At 38.9% G+C, this 22,480-nt stretch overlaps 1 protein-coding gene across 1 annotated transcript; it reads left to right on the forward strand.

Moving 5' to 3' along the window:
* Positions 1–8,134: 8,134 nt before the first annotated feature.
* Positions 8,135–11,729, forward strand: LOC133806888 (uncharacterized). The gene is made up of 2 exons (XM_062244986.1): positions 8,135–8,189; positions 11,086–11,729. Exons 1-2 carry the CDS (start codon positions 8,135–8,137, stop codon positions 11,727–11,729), a joined length of 699 nt encoding a protein of 232 aa, XP_062100970.1.
* Positions 11,730–22,480: the final 10,751 nt, after the last annotated feature.

Raw genomic sequence — 22,480 nt, forward strand, 5'->3', positions numbered from 1 at the left:
GCCTCGCGCTTCAAGCCGCGCCTCGCGTGTGGCATGCCACCTAGACGCCTCGCCTCGCAAGAGGCATCTCGTGAGGGCCTCGCACCCTTCAAGCCGTGCCTCGCCAAGGGTGCCTCGCGTGTGGGCATGCCACCTAGGCACTTCGCCTCGCGAGAGGCACCTCGCAAGGGCTCGCACCCTTCAAGCCGTGCCTCGCCAAGAGCGCCTCGCGTGTGGGCATGCCACCTAGGCGCTTCACCTTGTGAGAGGCATCTTGCGAGGGCCTCGCACCCTTCAAGCTGTTCCTCGCCAAGGGCGCCTCGCATGTGGGCATGCCAACTAGGCGCTTTGCCTCGTGAGAGGCATCTCGCGAGGGCCTTGCACCCTTCTAGCCACGCCTCGACGGAGGCGACTCGCGGAGGCTTGCATCCCGCCTCCTCTTGGTACACTCAATCCTCCCAGGCCTCATTCGCACCACTAGGGGTCAACTCCCCAAAATTGGCCTCACAAGGGGGGTTCTATCTCGCCCCTTAAGATTAGCGCCACTTACTGGACACCACTATTACCGTGAGTCCAACAAGAGGTAAAATTATGGATCTCTCCAACGCACCAATAATGGCGCGTTGGAGGTGTCTCACAGCAATGCATGACAGGTTTAGGGGAAGTACAGATACTAAGCCCATGTCAGACAAGTAGTTGATGTACAAGCACAGTACTTGCTACGGTCCACACCGGACAACCCCTGACACTCGTACTCAGTAAGTAGTGGAGACATCCCCACGGATTCTGACCACGTACGGGAGCCGACACCACTATATCTGGTACCACTCTCCTGATAGCGTACTTATGTACAAATTGGTCCCATGGACCACAATGTATCAGGGGCCATTAGAGCCCCCTATAAAGGGAACCCCACCTCAACATTGAGGGGGGTTGGAAAATTTACTGCAGCAAGTGCACCACAGTGAATACAAACGGATTTCACCATTGTTCTTTTGCAATTGTTCTTGGAGTTTATACTTAGATTTCTAAAGCTTTTCTTTGGATAATCTTTACTTTGCACTTTTTCTAACTTAACTTAGTTGACGAGTTGTCACCGTCAACGCCTATGATTCACTTCTTCAACAACTTTCCAAGCTTGACCTCTAAGTATATCATCAAGATAGAAAAGTTGTTTAGCTTGGCTAGCAAGTATGTACGGTTCATCTTTATACCATTTGCCGCTCATATTTATACTGGTGACATTATTTTCAATAATTATTTCCTTTTTCTTTTCGAGTCTGTGTTGAACCATTTACATCGAAACAATACCAATAAATATACACAAGTATAAGATACCTCCAATATCTTTTCATGTTGTCCATAATATTCAAAACCTTCTGTCCCAGCAACACACACTCCACTATTTTGTCTAATACGATTTTGATCTCAATTGTGTGTAAAATATCGAACCCCATTCACTATACATGTTTGAGCGGAGTACACTAAAAGATCAGACCCAGATGCTAGAGCTAGCAACTTATCTCCATTCTATAATGACTCGAGCTGGTGCAAGTCATATATCTAAATATAGCAAAATATATTATAATAAGAAACTTATATTTCAATCTAACAACTAAGAATGTCCTAGTTATAGATTACCTTCTCATGAAATGAGGAACGAAATCCTTTTTTGTGCAAAAGGTTACGATCGCCCAATGGATCCCTCTGTTTGATCTCATGAAGGTGTTCGATGTTGATTAACATAGTGTTACCATTACAGTTGAAATATGTTACATAAAAAACAACATAAAAAATAAAGATAGTTAAATTAACCTATTCAATATAGAGAATTCTCTAGTATGAATCATTCAGCTATATTTTTAGTCTTTTCGTCGAGAGGCACTTGCAATCCCTTACTCAATGGACAACATTGAGATTGTAACACTGAAATGTGGCGTGGAACATAAAATCTGTCCGCATTTCAATCCAAACGATTAAATTTTGTTTCCATGCCTTTGAAATACATGGAACAAAATGTTAAAGCCTTATCTGCCACATATCCTTCAGCTATGGACCCTTCAAAAAGAGCTTTATTCCTAACGTAGTTTTTTTAATTTTTTTCATGTATCTTTCAAACGGATACATCCATCTCATAAATACTAGCCCACCCAATAAAGCCTCTTTTGGCAAATGCAAGACCAAATGTATCATTATGTCAAAAAAAAGTTGGGGGAAAAATCAATTCCATTTTGCATAAGATGTGAATGACCTCCCTTTGAGCTTTCTCCATATCATTTACATTCAAGGTCCACAAACATAATTGTTTGAAGAAATTTCATAGTTCCATTATGGTGCCTGATATAGATTCTGGTAGAAACTTGCGGATACCCACTGGAAGTAATCGTTGCATTATCACATGACAGTTGTGTGACTTCAACCCAAAGATATTTGAGTCATTATCAGTCACTTTCTTCTTCAAGTTTGAACATAACCCATCTGGCAGTTTAACACCTTTTAGAAATTGAAGAAATTCTCACCTATCTTTAGGAGTCAACATGTAAGGACCATGTGGTTTCATTAACTTTTTATTTTGATCTTCATATGTCCACAATGCATCCCTAACTCCCATATTATTCAGATCGTATATTGCATTAGTAGTGTCTTTGGACTTATCGTTATCCAAGAAAGTACCAACGACACTATCACATACATTCTTCTTAACATGCATAACATCTATGTTGTGTTTTAACTCGTTCGTACTCCAGTAGTCAAGTTCATAAAAAATGCTTTTTTTCCTCCAATTACTATCCTCCGCACCTCTTTTTCTTTTCATACCTCTCTTGTTTCCCCAGGACTTGAGGTGGTAGGGCATTGACTTGATCTAAGATATCCTAACAAGTAAACATTCTTGGAGGACGTCTTCTCTCAACTATTCCATCGAATTGAGTATCCTTTCTCCACTGATGATTACTAGCCAAGAATTTTCTATGAGCAACATAAGATGTCTTACCAATTACTCGGATAGAGGATGTGTCTTCGTTGCATGTAGGACAAGTCTTGAAACCCTGACCACTACATCCAGACAAACTACTTCGAGCAGGAAAATCGTTCACCGTCCACAAAAGGGTCGCACGCATCTTGAACATGTTGTTTCTACCATCCCTAGTTTCCACCCCAATAATGCACAACTCTTTCAACTCATCAACCAATGGCCTAAAAAATACATCCATGCCCTTACCTAGTGATTTTGGCCTAGAAATAAGAAGAGTTAGCATGAAAAAAGGGTCCTTCATACAAAGCCATGGTGGCAGATTATCATTCATAAACAAAATAGCCCACATGTTGTACGATAAACTCATGTTGCCAAATGGATTAAACCCATCGGCAGCCAAGCCCATATGAACATTTCTAGGATCTCTTGCAAAATCAGGATGTCTGGCATCAAAATCCTTCCATGCTAACCCATCAACCGGATGACGCATCATCCCATCTTTTTTCGATCACCCAGTATGATGCCATAGCATCTCTTCTGCTACATGCCTTGAACTATACAATCTTTTTAATTGAGGAATCAATGGAAAATAACGCATCATTTTATGCGAAATATTTTTCCCTTTATTATTCTCATGTATCCACCTGCTACTCCCACACACCGGACATGAATCTTTAGATGCATGCTCATTATAAAATAAGTAGTAATCATATCTACACATATGTATTGATTGGTGTCCATCGAAAAAAACTTTAATCACTTCTACAATTCATCGTTATCTTTCTCCTAACTTTCAAGTGCATCAACTTAGCGAAAAAGTTCAGCGATGATATCCAATCACAACCCAGATACAACTCAACTTAAATTTCGTCGAATAACTCGTCATAGTACTGACCAATTCCACTATTAGCTTCTTCAGCATTGTTTAGTAAAAGGAAATCATCAACGATGTCTCGCATTTCATCTATGGGCCCATTCTCATCTACCCCTTCATCATCAACATCTTCCTCGACTTCCCCATGGTAAATTCACTGTCCATAACTCTGTTGGAAATCCTGGTCGAAGATATGTGCTTGAACGACATCCAAAGTTTGTAGTCTAAGATTAATGCATTTGATACATGGACATCTTATTCTCCCATCACAATCTTTGTGTTGTGACACCATATTCATGAAATTTTGGAGACAAATCCAATAAGCATCACAAGCACGATTTCTCAATTTCGTCCAACTCTTATTAATCGCCATCTATGGTAAATATAAGAACATACAATTTTAAAATATTAATTAAGTCAATTAGTTGAGTTGGTCGGTGAGCATGTTTACCAATTTTATTTTCTTTTATAAAAAAGTTAAAATGAAATAAAATAAAATTATCAACAAAATTATATATAATACCACTATCCCGACCTTGTGGATCCCTTGAAGATAGTAAGACATCTAGTACTCCCCACTTTTTCAAGATATTTGAAGAAATATCTTGAAAAAAATAGGAATACTAGATGAATTCATTGACTCAGATTACTATCCCCAAGACATCCACTAGGTCTATGTCTATGGCATTTTGTTATTAGAAATAAAAAAAAATTATTAGAAATAATAACAATAATAACCATCATACCCTATCCTGACCCTCGACCCTATCCTGAACCTATCCCGACCCCCGACACGATAAAGATCCTATCCCAACCCTATAAAGGCCCTATCCCAACCCTATGAACCCTATCTCAACCCTATAAAGACAATATCCCAACCCCCGACCCTATCCCAACCCTCGACCCTATCCTAACCCTATAAAGTCCCTATCCCAACCCCCGACCCTATACCGACCCTATAAAGACCTTATTCTGACCCTATCTCGACCTTATAAAGACCATATCTCAACCCCGACCCAATCCTGACCTTATAAAGACCCTATCCCGACCCCGGACCCTATCTTAACCTTATAAAGACCCTATCTCGACCCCTGACCCTATGAACCATATCCCAATCCTATGAACACTATCCTGACCCTATAAAGACCATATTCCGACCCTATGAACCTTATCCCGAAGCTATAAAGACTATATCCCGATCCCCGACCCTATCCTGATCCTATAAAGACCCTATCCCGACCCTGCCACTGTAAAGATCCTATCCCGACATTATCCCGACCCTATAAAGACCATATCTTGATCCCCGACCCTATCCCATCCCCCGACCCAATCCTGACCTTATAAAGACCCTATCCCGGCCCTATAAAGACCCTATCTCGACCCTATGAACCCTATCCCAATCCTATAAAGACCATATCCTGACCCCCTGACCCTATCTTGGCCCTATAAAGACCCTATCCCAACCCCGACACTATAAAGATCCTATCCCGACACCCGACATTATCCCGACCCTATGAACCCTATCCCGACCCTATAAAGACCCTATCTCGATCCTATAAAATCCTTATCCCGACCCCGACCCTATGAACCCTATCCTGACCCTATAAAGATCCTATCCCGACCCTCGATCTTATAAATCTACAAAAAATTGGGCAGCATCTCCCCTATATTAATGACCTAGCCATTTGTATTCAATTAAAAAAAGAACAATTCAAACAACACACTATAAGTTTCTTTCTTATATCTTCGGAGCACAAAAAAATTTCATAGAACTTACTTCACTAATACATGCAAGCTCATAACCTCTCTTATCACCGTAACACACAATGTGTATCTCAGAACTTACTTCACTATGGATGAATATTTAAGATATTAAAACTCATCTAACAATAGTAAATAATAATAATAATAAAACAAGAAATAAGAGGCACATACCAATTAATAAAATGCTCCAAAAGAAAAGGTTCTAAGAATTACACCAATTTATTTTCTCCTAAATAGAAAAGAAAGTTAGTAAAAAAAAAATTATAACATATATATAAAATAAATACATAAAACATACCCATGTATACACGGCCATATCACAGTGACACTATCAATACATAATAATGGTTTTTCTCTTTATTCTTTCTTTCCTTCTAGCACATGCATTTTCTAGAAGAACTCAATATAATACGAGAGTAATGACTCTGTCTGTCTAGCTATATATATATAATATGATTGATATGAAGGGTGTTTATAGGAGTTACAAAATGATATGGGAAACTCCATGAAATGACCCTATTTTATAGGGTAATACTAACTCTAACCCCACATTAATATTTCTCATATTTTTAACTTTATACTCATGTGAAAAGACTAACTTACCCTTATTAACATTAGGCTTCTTCCTCCCTTTTTTTCCCTTCCCATTTCGTCTTCAGCCCCTTCTCTCTCTTCCTTCTCTCTCATAAAGAGAACAAACACTCTTCCTTCTCCCTCTCTCTCAAATCATCATCAAAGAGAAATCATCACAATTTTTCTTCTCACGAAGCTTTGGAAAATGATGTAATCTATCATAATTTTTTTTTCTTCTCACCCAAGTTGAAGAAGATTGAAGATTCTCCCAAACTTGAAGAAGTTTGAACATTTGATTTGATAATGAGTAAGTTTTTTTTATTTATAGGTTATGGGTGTCTTGTGTAATAGTTTAAATAGAATTTTGGAACTACTATACACTAAAAAATCTGTGAAAAGAAATTTTTTTATGTTGAGATGATGAATTTTTGATTGATTTTCGCGATTTAGGTCACTGCGTTCACACATTATTCACACTTTGTTCACACTTGGTTCACATTTTCGCGATTTAGGTCACTGCGTTCACACTTTATTCACACATTATTCACACTTTGTTCACACATGATTCATACTTGGTTCAGACTTGGTTCACGAGTACTTAACACATGATTCATATTTGGTTCACATATGATTCACACTTGGTTCACACATAATTCACACATGGTTCACACCCGTCTCACACTTGGTTCACACATGCTTCACACATGCTTGCTTCACACATTTATTTCTTATTTCTTTTGGCTAGTTTTACCTAATAACCTTTGGATTTCGAACCTTTTGACATATGTTATACAGGTCAAACACATATAAATATTGTGGTGTTATATAATGGACTGTGGGAACAAGTTTTGAACGAAGGTTGGTCATTTAGTGCGAAACAAAGCAAGGGTATGAAGGTGCCAAAGACTATCACTTACAATAGTCTTGTTGATCAATTGTATACTTTAATCGGAGCTGACAAGTCTCATATTGATCTTGACTTAAATGTAATCTATCATTTTGGAAGTAAAGGTATCCCTCCATCTTTGATTAGTAATGATGATGATGTTGCTTTTTTTCTTGATGAGATAGGAACATCTATCAATCATCGGACACCCCTACGTGTGTCTACTATAGAGAAGAGAAGTAATGATCCTTTGGTTAGTAAAACACGTGAGTTGTATACTATTCCTCCAGTTGAAACCAAAGTGAATGATGATTTTTGCATTGATGGCAATGAAGACAGTTGTGATGATGATAATAATGATGTATTAAGCTCAGATGATAATGAAAATATTGATAGGCCTACCTGCAATGATGTACTTGTGAAGCATAATTTACAACAGTCAACCTCCAATGAAGTATTGAAGAGCCATGATTCCTCAAATCATAGAGGTCGTAAAGTAAGACAGGTTGGTGAAGATAATCTATGGAGTACTCCACTTTTGTTGAATCAAGGGGAAACAGGCTCTACTTTAGCCTCAACAGCTCAATTACTGACATCTTCTTCGAGTATCAATTCGTGGGAAATAAAAGAGGGTCAAATATTTGAGAACAAGCAAGAGTTGAAGATGAAACTCCATCTTTATGCATTAAAGAAAAACTTTGAGTTTAAAGTAAAGAAGTCTGCGAAAAATATATGGTGTACAGTATGTGTTGATGATAAATGCAAATGGAGGTTGAAGGCTACAAAATTGGTTAATTCCAATATGTTCGAGGTTCGTAAATTTTTCGGTGAACACACATGTTCATTGGATGTTCGACATAAAGATCACCGTCAGGCATCCCCATGGCTTATTGGACATGTCATAAGGAGAAAATTTGAGGGTGATAATGTTAATTACAAGCCAAGGTCAATTGTAAAAGATATGAGTTTATCATATGGAGTTCATATGAGCTATGCTAAAGCTTGGAGTTTTCGAGAGCATGCATTAGCTTACATAAGAGGTACACCAGAATCATCATTTCAGAAATTTCCCTAATTTCTATACATGATGGAGCAAAAAAATCCTGGAAGTGTTACTCATTTGCAGATGGACAATGAAGGTAGGTTCATATATTCACCCAGTTATATGTGTAGATGGAACCTTCTTGACTACTCGGTGTGGAGGTACTTTGTTATGTGCCATAGGACAAGATGCTAACAAGAAAATATATCCAATTGCATTTTCAGTAGTTGACTAAGAGAATAATGACTCATGGTTGTATTTTCTACTGAGGTTGAAGGAAGCGATTGGTGAAGTGGAGAATCTAGTATTCATGTCTAATAGACATACTAGTATACCAAGTGCCTTGACTAAAAATTTTCCTGAGGCACAACATGGTGCTTGTATACATCATGTTAGCATGAATATTCGTGCGAAGTTCAAAACTGACCATTTCCATGAAGAATTCTTCCTTGCAGCGAAAGCTTATAGAAAGAGAGAGTTTTTACGCCATTTTGAGAAGATTAAATTCAAAGATCTTGCAATTGCTCAATACTTAGAGAATCAAGTTGTAACGCCCTACTACCTTAGAGCCGTTACTAAGTGAGTTTAAGACGAAAATTGTGCAATTAACTGACTCTACGAGGTTTCTAAAACCAAAAGTGTGACTTGATTAGAAATTAAGGCTGTAGTCTTTTAAAATGCTTAGTTTCATTGAAAACATTAAGTGTCAAACATCTGGGATCCAAAAATAAGGTTTACAAAATATTTACAACTCAAAAATGGATTTACACCTGGTTAACTATCAAAAGAATGAGTTAATACAGCCATATACAAAATGCCCCCAACCAAAGCAGTCGGGCAGGCCGAACATGTACGCGCCGCCCCCACCCTCTCCATACTCATGGCCGGTTGACTGACTCCTTGCTTTTACCTGCCACACAGAGCACCCGTGAGCCGAAGCCCAGCAAGAAAACTCATACAGTATATAACATATGCATAGACTATAGCTGACATACAATCCACTGATAAATAGGAAAACCATTAGACTGAACAAGCACGGCCATGCCGCCCCAGAGGCCTTACCAAAGCCTGGGGTATCGGTCCTTACTGTAAGGATAGCTCACGTATCCATTGGGTCCCACCCTGGCTATAAGCACTCCATGTGCTAAGTGTTACTTCCGGCCCCAAGGCCGTTCTCGGCCTTCGCCGCTCTCGGCCTTAGCCGTTCATTTCATTATAATCACGCATATAGTACATTTCGAAATAATCATTCAAACATATAATAATTCATTTAAGGTTATAAATTCACACATAATACAATCTAGGGCCATGCCCTGCAATAACACTGTGGGCCCATGCCCTGTTCTCGGGTGTTAAGGTTTTCTTACCTTTCAATTCGATAGCTTTGATCACCTGACTCCTCGGGCACGATCCTACTCGAGCCCTAGCGCTCACCTAAACAAAATCCATAAGTCAAAGTCATTACCAAACCTCAAGTCCAAAACCTAGCCTCGGGACCAATCCCGAGCCCCCGGGAAGTCCTAGATCCACAAAACAAGGTGGTGGAATCGAGCCCCGAACCCTAGGTCAAAATCCCTCAACAAAAGCCCAAAAACCCCTTTCTGTGAACAGTGCAGCGCTACAGCACTCTTAAGAGGGTGCTGTAGCGCTACAAGTAGAACAACACATCCCCAGAAACAGGGCCTAGCGCTACAGTGCCCAAAGACTAGCGCTGTAGCGCTAGTTGCAGACTGGCAACCCCAAAAATTGTTTTCTGCGATTTCTTTCAACCATTTCAACCCCAAAATTGTCCAAATCTTTCCCAAACTCAAAAACAAACTTATCAACACCTCACACTCATCCCAAACATCCCAAGAACTCATAACCCAAGCTCAAGCAACCCAAAACTCAAGATCTACCACAATGAACCCTAAACCCAGAAATTCAGTCAAACATCAAAGTTAAGGACTTAGAAATCATACCGTGGATGGAAATTCGACCTTGAGTTGAATCCTAAACCTCCTTAGCTTGATCCTTCACAACCTTGGCCTGATTTCCCCAAAAATCCCCATCTAATTAGCTTAAATACACAGCTCAAACCAGTCAAACCCTAAAACTGAAATTTCTAAAACTTACCTCAATGCTTGATGTGTTCTTGCTAATCCCTTGCCAATCTTCAAGTCTAGCTTAGGATCCTTGATGCTCAGCTTACCCTAGCTCACCACTGAGCTTAGCTCCAAGAAAAATGAAGGGAAATGGTGGGAGAGCCACAAACCGTTCCTTTGAAACCAAACCCCTCAGTTTTTTCTCTCTTTTCCTTTTTTCTTCCTTCTTTCTTTCTTTTTCAGCCTTATCACTCTTTTTCTACCAATTCCACTAAGTATAAATCTCCCTTTAACTTATCTCTAAAAAGCCTAAAGACCAAAATGCCCTCCCTATTAAATCTAACCCTTTTTGTCCATGTAGGGCCATTTTAGTCATTTTACCCATTTCCCACTAATTCCTCGAGTGTCTCTAATAATTTCCCGCTTGCTACCCAACACCTAATTAATCTCCAAATATATCCCACATCATCAAGATTAACCTCAATATATTTCCAAATTCCCATTTAAACTCCCCAGGCTTAACCCCAAGCCGGGTATAAATTCCCTCTTTGACTTTTCCACTAACCCGCTCATTCTAGGATCGTCTCGAGTCACAGATCACAGATATCAACACAGTCATGCCCAAAATGGCCAAATTACAATTATGCTCTTTCTAAGATAATCAGGTCTACATGCATACTAATTCACATAGTCATGCATCTCAAATAATCAAATAGTCATATAACATGCATTAAATCATAATCATGCATTTAACTCATTAAAGTCACACACAAAATCCCATTATGCCCTCCAGGCATACTAATCAAGGCCCTTTAGCCTTATTAGCGATTTTGGGTCGTTACACAAGTGGGTTTTGAAAAGTGGGCTCATCTTTCTTTCCTGGTCATCGATATAATTTAATGGCTACAGGTATTGCCGAAAGCTGGAACAATGTCATTGTTGAGGCACGTGGGTGGCCAATTACTTGTCTCATCGAATTTATGAGGCACACTTTACAAAAATGGTTTTTCGAGCGTCGAGCTGCAGCATCAGCGGCTACAGGTCCTCTTGCCACAAAAGTGGAAGCTGATTTGCGAAAGTTAGTAGACAAGTCCACTACCTCATTCCCTTTTCCATCTAGTCAGTATGAAATAACAGTATTGGATGGTGATCTTGATGGAGATGTCGACCTGAGAAGGAAAAAATGTAGTTATAGAAGATTTGATTTGACAGGTCTTCCTTGTGAACACGCTCTAGCTGGTGCTCGAGATCGTGGCATTAGTCCATATAGTTTATGCTCCAGATTCTACACAGTTGAAGCGTGGTTGTCATCCTATGGTGGATCTGTATATACGCTGGGTAATGAAGAATCTTGGGTGATACCAAATGACATAGGAAGTATGATGATAGCTCCTCCTTTAGTGAAGCAGAAGGATGGTCGTCCAAAGAAGAAACGACGTTTATCAAAGGGTGAGAAGAATAGCAAACAACGTAAATGTAGTAGATGTGGTGTCCTGGGCCACAATCGAGTGACGTGCACCACTGTTTGTCCCCCGCCGTCTAGACATGCTTAGTTTATACTTTGATTGTTTTACTTTGTACTCTTCAATTGCGGAATTTGAATGTTTAGATTGGTTCAGTAATACGACTTTTTGTGTTAAAGTTTGTTGTTTCAGACACGTAAATCACACATAGTTCACACCTGATTCACACATATTTCACACGCGGTTCACACATAATTGACACCTGGTTCACACTTGATTCATACCTGGTTCACACATAGTTCACACCTGATTCACACATATTTCACACACGGTTCACACATAATTGACACCTGGTTCACACTTGATTCACACCTGATTCACACATATTTCACACGCGGTTCACACATAATTCACATCGGGTTCACACTTAATTCACACCCAATTCACACATAACTTAATAAGATAAAAGTGACAAAGATTTATCCCTTCCACTATTAAGATGAAATAAACGAAGTCATTCAATACCATTTAATGAGATGAAGTTGACATAGTTTCTTCATACATTCAAAAGTAAGATACATATATTTAAATAAAAGACAACTATGGCTGTAAGTTATGGTAAAACAAATCTAAGCAAGTCTTTTTTCTAAAGAAATCCATGTTGTTGTCATTTACTTCGGATAGTGGTTTTTTGGCTAGCAAGTACTCCAGATGTTTGATGATATATACCCCACAATCACCACTGCAAAGGAAATAAAGTTTTTTTAATTATTGGAAGACCATAGTGATTATTTGCAATATAAATATGGTTAATAGAGTTATACCTAGTTTTGGTCTGTGGCACTTTTTCTGTGCCAAGTCTTGTGAACTCAAAACGCACTTTCTCTGCTTGTAGTTGGACATCTTTCCTATGGCTTAACAACCCACTGGATTGAATTAGAAACGGTAGCATTTTTCCCCATCTGCTCATTTTATTCTCAAACTCCTTGTTGGAGACCGCAGTGATATCAGAGTCATAAGCTTTTATAAGATAGCTTGTCAATGATATCTCTAACAACACCCAATGTGTTCCAAAAAAATTAATCGGGGTAAACACATCATCAATGTCTTTCCAACTCCTTTTGAAATTGTTATCATCACCTACCAAGTAATCAAGCACTTATTTTGGCCAAATGTAGCTTGATTTGATTTTCCTCTTGTTGAATTGTTCCCAATGTGGTTCGAAGAACTGTTGGAACATAGAATCCACGATGGTGAATCTTTTGGAGTGTACACTCGTTCTTTCATCAACCCTAAAACTGCATGCCAAATATTATAAGTATATATACATCACATTCAAATTATATATATTTAAAAAAAAAATTATTTCAGTAGTCTTACCAGTCCGTCCAGCCATGTACGTGGTGTAAGTAGCTGAATAAACCATTTCGCTGTGCACGAACCAGCCAAGAGAGAAATAGGCTTATCATTCTTTTTTAAACCAATTACCCATTTCTTAAAACGTCTCATTTTCTTTTCGTCATATGACTGTAGGGGATTAATTTCACAAGGATCAGTTACAATTGTCTCTGCTTTCTTTTTCTTCCTAGTTGGATCAGTAAACTCGGCACCAAAAATTCTTTTCGTTGGAACCTGCCTTCTCTAGAATTCCACCCCAGTCATATCTTCAGGAGATACCACCTTACAACTAGGGCTATCTTCTCCAACAACGTGCTCCATAATATTAAAATTCAAGCATTATTCGTTCTTTCCTCTACCAACAACTCTCCCAAGCAGTAACTGGTGAATAATAACTCCAGAATATTGTAGAGGCAGAGCTAAGAAGAATTGCTTGAATGGTGACTGTTTCGCTTGTTCCAACAAGTCAAATGTCGTGAACTTCGTTATTATTGTACTCATAATGCTCCCTCCCCTATACGCAGCCTTTGCTGGATAATGCCTTTCAGTAGGAAGCATGAGGAGTGACATCTGAAAAGGTAAATTAAATAAGCGCTTAATACATAACTCAGATATATTCACACTTTCTTCATATACGGTTCACACTAAAATCACACATGGTTCACACCATAAAATCACACATTATTCACACTTTGTATGGTTCACATATTATTCACACATGGTTCACACATGGTTCACGCATAGCTCACCCAAATTCACACTAACCTCACACATAATTCACACTAAATTCAGACATAGTTCACACTAAATTCATCTCTATTCACACAAAATTCTAACAAAGTTAGTATTTAACAAATATATACACATAATAATCCATAAGCCATCCCACTGTTGGTCTTGCTTGAGCTAAGATGTTTCTCAATCAAAAACCCAAAACCTAAAAAAATATTACTTACATTCTGCAGAAATAAAATGATATTTCAAATGAGTTTTTCTATATCATTAAAAGATACTAGTTTTTCAATTAAATTCACATATAAACATTAAAAGATCATAAATTGTTGTGAAGTACACACTCCATAAGGATTCAATTAAAAATAATGGAGATAAATATGGTACCTATTCTTTAACTACTTTGAGCATGTTTGGCATTTGATAATACTCATTCATATATTTGACAACAAACTAGTGCATTTGAGTTACAAGTTCCTTCCACAATTGATTTTTACTTATATATCATATATAATATGCTAATAAATTTATTCCAATAAACAAAAAGAGATATATACACACTAGAAATTGAGGCCGTGCAGTTTTATAATAGGGTTAGTTAGTGTAGTTTCCTTTTATAATTCACACATTATTCACCATAAGTTCAGAACATGGTTTACACACCATTCACACCAAATTCACACATGGTTCAGACATCATTCTCACATTTTTCACCATAATTTCGAAACATGGTTCGCACATCGTTCACACACTATTCACACCAAATTCACACACTATTCACACTGAAATCACACATGGTACACACCAACTTCACTTCATACATGGTTCACACTAAGTTCACACATTGTTCACACTGAAATTACACATGGTTCACAACAACTTCACTTCACACATGATTCACACTAAATTCACTTCTTATTTCCCAATTAAAACATGCCTCAAGTAGTTAGAAATTTAACCAAAGTCCAAACCTTACATTCTTCTAACATGTTTCCAACCACAACCATCAAATCTCAAAGCATCAATATGAAAAATTCAAAATAAACAAATGAGTCATAAATAATATAACAACAAGGGATCCCAACAACAATACCTTGGGCTAGGGTATCGGGCTTGCAAGGGGAGTGTGGGGTCTTAGGTGTTGTAAACCTTGGGCTCCGGCAACGTGGGCTCGACGATATGGCTGCGAAGCACGACGAGGCAGCAATGTGGGTTCGTAGGGTCGGGAGCAAGCGGAAGGGATGGGGGTTGTGGTAGATTTGAGAGAGAGAGAAGGAAGAGTGTAAAAGGGGCTGAAAACGAAATGGGTAAGAAAAAAAGGTGGCTGTGGAGATGACGATGCAACTGGGAGGACATGCATCGGTGTGGGACGAGGTGGGTGCTGGCCGGAGACGAAAACACCACCGCAGCTTCGACGGGAAGATAGTTGGGTTTGGGAGGGAGGGTTTTCAACGGGAAGGGGATGAGAAGAGTAAGAAACCGAAATAGAGTTGTTTCTAATTATTTGTTTAACAAAGGGGTAATTTTGTCTTAAATAGTAAAAAATGTGAAAAACTTTAACTAAGGGTTAGAGTTATAAATATAGGGTTGAATAGGGTCAATTAGTGTAGTTACCCAATGATATTATATAAGGTTTATGTCTTTTTACACTCTGTGCTTTTGCTCATTACCTGTTTAGACCCTGTGTTTTGATAAATTACTTTTTTGATCCTGTATTTTCTAAAATAGTTCAAATAGACCCCTAAATTCGATTTTGATTAAAGTTTTTTGAACTAAAATCACAAATAATTCATCAAACTAACAACTCAGAACAAAAATACAGTCATTCTGCCTAAGAACTGTGTTGTTATATTCAATTTTTTGTTTATCAAAATCAGGTTTAGGGGTCTATTTGAACTATTTTACAAAACACAGGGTCCAAAAAATAATTTATCAAAATACAAGGTCCAAACAGGTAATGAGGCAAAACACATAGTCTAAAATAATATAAACTCTTATTATATATAAAGATATGGGAAGACTTTTTAGTACTACTGTGAGAAACGATTTTCACGAGACCAAACTAAAGCAACATTAATTAAATTCTCTGTTGGTTTCCCAGCCAATAAAGCTAAGACTACTCAGCCAAAACTATCCTCTATAACTCGACCTCGTCAACGGTATTGCTTTATAAAACTCTGATTACACACATAAAATTAACGAAAGAGTACTTACTAATGGGTGACCAACACCATTTTTTAGTTAGAATATTTTATTTTAAATTAAAAATATATAAGAATTATTTTAAATTTTGATTACTCTCTTTCCAATTATACAAACAGTCAAACACATCATATATTTATGCTAACGAATTTTTTATTTTTTAATTCTGTGACCTCTGATTAAATTGTAAAGTAAGCAATGGGATTAATGGGGTAAGTATATAATTTGTATATATATAATAGAAAAGGAATATAAATGTATCGTGTTTATCGGCAACGAAGAAATATATACATACTCGACCCTTCGCTAGCCGTCTGAGTCCGAGATCCACGACTGAGAGTCATCTTCGCCTGCCTCTGTCTGCCTTCACCTTCTGTCTGAGTCTGAGAGTCACGACTGAGAAGAGAGAGAGATGGATATTTTCAAATCCTTAAAATTAGTGAGATCCATTATAATGTCTGATTGGTATCCTATTAGGATCCAATTTTATATTTTCAAATTCTTAAAATTAGTGGGACCCATTATAATTAGTGATTGGTAGTTTGTTTTTGAAAATCAAATTCAAATCTGTATCCAAAATTTGGTAAGGAAATAGAAAACGAGTTTGTAAAATTATTTTCCAAAATCCCACATATTTTAGTTTCTGTTATATTTTTAAATTTAATACCAATCACATATTTAATTTTTTAAAACTCAAAAACAGTTTACTGACATTGAACCAATCACATTTTCAGAAACATGTTTTTAGTCACTGAATTCAGATTTTCATTTCAGAATCCCACTTTTCAAAAATACAATTTTCTAATCGCGAACCAATCATACCCTTAATGTTTTAGAGAAATTTTCCAGTTCTTTTTCAGAGTATTTTGAATATATTAGCTGCGACATGTCTCGCCGCTAATAGTAAAAATGTCGCCGCTAACAATATTTTTAATAAAAAAAATTACTAGTCTCATATCAGCAGCGACCAAACTTTATCGCTGCTGATAAAAGTCGCGGCTAAAGAGTGTATTTCTTGTAGTGTTTGTTAAAATATAAATAGCTATACAGGGCGGGTCGGGTCTAACCTACCCCACCCCACCCCATTTAATACTGGGGAAAAATTGACCCGCTCTGTTTAATGACCCACCGACCTCGTTTAATGTGAGGCAAACCCGCCCCATTAGAGGTGGGGCATAGCGGAGCCCCGCTCCATTCCCCCATATTGTCCACCCAACGTACATTTGAAAAAAATTGTCGAGCCAGGTTAATGGCTAGAAACGTAGCGTTGGTCATATATAGAGAAATGCGCATCCATAATATCTAATATGCTTAAACTCATAAATCACAAGAACAATACATTATTGAGACCTAATCACATGTCTCTACTAATACTACAAGAAAGTTGAGATTAAAGAGGGACATTATTAGCGACGTCATGTCTTTGTCGCCGCTAATAATTATCCAGCTAAATTTTTTAATTTACAACGTTAATAGCGGTTTACCTTCTGTTCTTACACATAATAATCATTAAAAATAACACAAAATCAAAATTAAAGCCCTGACTTGACTTTTTACTTCGATTTTGGATTTCCTGCTACAAGGGAAATATGCTACGACTTCGGTTTTTATGAAAAAAATGAAGCTATAAGCTCAAAGGACAAGGGTCGCCTTTGGTTAAAAGGAACGTGAGACTTTTAACTTCGATTATTAGCTAATAACCGAAGTTGAAAAGTCTCATATTCTACTTAACCAAACGCGACCCTTACCTTCTTCTAACATCAGTTATTACCAAATAACCAAATTTAGTTAAAAGTTTTTAATATTATTCTAACCCGAGATGCTTCAGCTCATTTCTCCACAATCATAACAAAGGCAAAAATGGAGTTTTTCATTTTCACTGTACAAGAGATGAGGGTTTCTCCATTTTCCACAATTTTTTCTTATATTTCATCCAATTTTCTTGTTAAAAAACTGAAATACATCATAGAAACTAGTTTATTTACTTTTTTTTAGAGAAAAAATTTGAGTTTCGCCATGGGATTAAGAGAGGTTCGCCCATGGATATTTTTGCCAGATTTTCTCCTGATTTTCAGTATTTAAAAGTGTTCTTGAACTTCAAAATGGGTATGGATCATTACATTTTTGCTTGTATGATTTTTTTTAATTTTTATTACATTATTCCTAATTTATTATTACTATTTGTAATAAATAATATGTTGATTAACTATAGGCTTTCGGAGTTTCTAGTCCTGGTGTACAGGTTATTTTGAAGGTTTGCATTATTAATAATTTATCAATAATTTTCTATATTTTATTTATTCTATTATTCTATAAAAAGTTATTATTTGTAATGATTTTTGTCATAAATCATGTTTGTTTTTCATTATCTCATGTTCATTTTTGCTGCTTATTTAGGTTCATTTTTGTTGTGTCATGACATTTGAGCATTGAAGAAGGTAGGAATCTTTAAAAGTTTGTTTGTGTTAATTTTTTTTTATTAATCTTTATTATTAATTAATTAATTTATTTTCTAAAGTTTGTTATTAGTTATTACAAAACTCAATAACCGTAATAATTTATTTTTGTTTAAACTTTTTATAGAACAATTGTTATTTTGGTGGTGTTGACCCTGATTTTGGTCAACTGACACGAAGTCAAAATAGGCTTGACTTGGATGAATGCGTTGAAAAGAACGTGATGGCGAAAATAATAAGAACACGATATTTTATAGTGGTTCGGCCCCAGAGTCTGGTAATAACCTACGCCCACTTAGATTGTTATTGATATGAGAGCCAAAGGAGTGATCAAAGAACTAGGGTTCAATGAGTTTCACTAACCTCTGAAGAACAATACAATATTTCAGATAGAATTACTCTAGTCTCAAATAATTCGAAAGCAAAAAAAAAAAGGTCCCTTCCTTGAGCTATCTCTCTCTATTTATAGGCTCAAGGGGGATTACATGAATTTGTTATAGATATAATCTCCTAAATAATCGGATATTCAGGAGATTGTGGGAGTCAATTTCGGGATTTACAAAGATCTTTATGGAAACGTCATGTTGCATGCGGAACCATCGACCAGACTGGTCGCAAGTAAGACTAGGCCGCCTACTGCTCATAATGTGCCTTCTGGTCGATATCCTAGCAGAGTTCCTCCAAGTGTCAGCCACGTGTCCAGGAATCACTTGCCACGTCATCTATGCCAGTTTTTTGGATAACATTTGCCCCCCAAGTTTATTTATTACGAGCAATAAATAAACTTTTGAGGAAACGACCCCTCGGTGACCCCGCCATACGTGTCAGAACCCTTCGTGTGTTCTTGGAAAAAGCAACCTACTCTTGTCTAATCATGTCTTTTCGCTTCCCCAGTAATAATTCGACGGCTATCCCGCTTCCCCATACTTTGAAAAAGGGGAAACTGATGATTAATCCCTTTTAATGCCACAGACAAACTTATATATAACATCTCTGAAGTTCCCTTTTTCTTTTTACACACGCCATTACTCTTTCAAGAAACCCTAAAACCAGAGCTTCCGTTTTCTTCTGGAGACCGTTCTTCTGCGTTCTCAAGACTCAGCCCGAGAGTTCACTGATCTCCGAAAACTCTTGCCAATCTTCTCGACCTTCTTTCTAGTAAGTCTTTGAATCTTTACGTCTCGTATTATTGTAATGCATGTTCCTGTATGTTTAACTGTTGAGTTTTATCTACTTCTGGGTTGAGATGCTTGTCAGTAGAATGTCTTGTGGGTGAAAAAATGTTACGAGTTAGTTTGATAGTTGGGATCATATTTTTTAGGACGTAAAACCGAAGTAAAAATTCGATTTTTAGGCCAGCCGAAAAATAGGTTTTTCCCGCCCTAAGGGGAGTTGAAAAAGCTTTCATGAAAAACTTTTTGCTTTCACCCTTTGATGGGTTTCTCAAACTGTTCGTGTGAAATTTTTTAGCTTTTTGTTAGAATGCTGCTGTATAAAAGCTTAACTTTTATACCCGAACAGGGTTATTCTAAAAAGCCTTAAAAATTCTCTATCCTCACCTCCCCATTCTTCTGTTTGCAGACTTTAATGCCAGATTTTTGGGGAGGTGAACGACCCATCGACGACGATCTTCTTGCCCAGCTGCTCGAAGGCGAAGAACAACTGACCGACATAATTAACGAGATCCCTTTTTCACGATCTTCTTCTAGACCTCGCCCATCTCCTCCTCAAATGGCCCGTTCTAAATCCTTAGGCAAGAAAAGACCTGACTCCGAAGATAGCCCAAACTCTCCTGCCCAGCCTGATTCGCAAGCTAGGGTTCCTTCGACCAGTGATCGAGAAAATCCCGCTCCTGACCCTAATATCCAAACTAGAGCCCGCCCTCATCATCAGAATCTGCCTGATGTCGAGTGGTATCTCTCCCCGACCAGCCAAGTCACTCCTCGGATGCTTGCCAACTACCTTAGAAAGTATCCTCTCACAGGGGTCAATCTCAAGATTCCTGCTGCAGACCAAAGGGCTAACCTTCCCGGAGGTGTTTATAGTGCTTGGTCTAGGTATCATATAGAGGCGGGGGCTACCCTCCCTCTACATCCTTTTTATCAGGGGGTGGCCAACTATTTTGGTGTCGCCCCCTTCCAAATTACTCCGAATGGATATAGAATGCTGGCCGCACTCTATATCCTGTATAAGCTTAAAAAATGGCCAGAACCTACCCGCCATGAGGTCAATTATCTCTTCGACCTCAAGTCCAACCCTCAACAGTATGGGACAGGCTTCTTCCACCTTTGTCACCAGGAGACAAACCGAACGTTCCTGAGTGACACCACGCACATATCCAACGTGGGGCAGTACAGCAGGGAGTACTTCCTTACTCCGGACATGACCAGCAACAACCTGGCCTTCGCCCGAGGAGGTAAATGCTGTTTTTACTGGTCGATACTTTCCATCAACGAATTTCCTTTCATTTTTCTTAATGTATACGTTGTCTTTCAAACCCATGGTTACGTCCGACCCCAACACCAGACATGTTGTTGAGGTCCACCGCGTTGGCCAGGATGACAGATGCAGAAAAAGCATCAAGTCCCTGGTTACTGATGAAAATTTGAGGCTATCTGGCCTCCTGGCTCCTCGCCATGAAACAAGAGGACTCATGGTAGCCGATGCCATTGCCGAGGGGGTTCCCGAGCAGCAACCTCCTGCGTCTCCTCCGCGAAGGAGGCCGACGGGAGTTACAATCAGGGAACCCACTGGCTATCCTTCCGCATAAAAGCCTTCTGCACCCCAAGGCAAGGGGAAACAAAAGGTAACAGAATCCGTTGTGGACTTGGGGGAATCCTCCGATGAAAACGGTACATTTATTTCGCTTTTAAATAGCTTGCCAATTCCCTGTCACTTGTTTGACGGGGAGGGCAACTTTACGTATACTCCAAATCTAGGACCAGACTTCTTCGTGCCAGATAGTGAGTGTGTCTAATAGAGTCAATAGTATAGCGACCAGTAGTTGTAGCTCGGGTATTAAACTTTGTGACCTCTTTTTTGTTTTGTAAAGAATTCTTATCTGCCTTTATCTTATCATTTGCATATGCTTACTTGTATGCAGATATGGCCACTCCCAACGTATTTGATCTATATCAGGCCGAGGAGGAAGAAGAAGTTCCTCTGGTTCGGCGAAAGACATCCAGGAGGCATAACGGCGAATCGAGCCAAGGACCTCCTGCCAAGAAGAGTCGAACAGAAGATCCTCCCAAGGATGCGCCAACTGGGCAAACTTCTGCCCAGCCTTCAGTTCCTGTCGAGAAGGAAACCCCGCTTGCTACGACGAACGCTCCTCCTGCAGCCGCCACAGAACAGACCCAGCGGGACGAAGCTCTTGGGGCCAAAATCTCGAACCGCGCCTTGCGAGCAGCCAAGGACCGCCTTGCACACATCGTGAAGTATGATCGTTGTAAGGATGCGATGGCTGAGGCAGAGAAAATGGGGGTCGACCAAATTCTGAACAGGGCCCTAAACGAAATGGCCAGCGTAAGTGTTTCTTATCTCTTTGGCCTTAGTCTTTTATTCTTTGCAATAGATTCTAACTTCATCCTTTGTCCACAGGCCTTACTGACCACAATTGCTGCTCGTACCCGTGCCCAGGCTACCGTTGACCAGGTTCGGGCAAAGGCCATCGAGAGGTACCAGGCGAAAGCTGCGGAGGAGCTTTAGGCTGCCGAAGCCAGGCATGCCGGGGAGTTGTAGGCGTTCACCCAGCAGAAGGACGCTGCGGTGGCAAAGCTGGCGGAGGTCGAAGCTTCAAAAGCATCTTTGAGGAAGCAGAGGGAGGAGTATCAGGAGGCCAGCCGAGTCCAATATCGCGAATGCAAGAGACTCAAAGAGGAGAATCTTGCCAAGGACAAGGCCGTGGCTGATCTTGAGGGCCAAATAGAGCAGCTAAAGCTTGACAACTCCAAGAATCTGGAAAGGTATAAGAATGCGACGCTCCGGTGTTTCTATAACTTCTGGAAACACAAGCAGGGCGCCAACTTCGACTACCTTTCAGAGGATATTAGG

This window comes from Humulus lupulus, chromosome X (assembly GCF_963169125.1).
Source record: "Humulus lupulus chromosome X, drHumLupu1.1, whole genome shotgun sequence".
NCBI classification, from domain to species: Eukaryota; Viridiplantae; Streptophyta; class Magnoliopsida; order Rosales; family Cannabaceae; genus Humulus; species Humulus lupulus.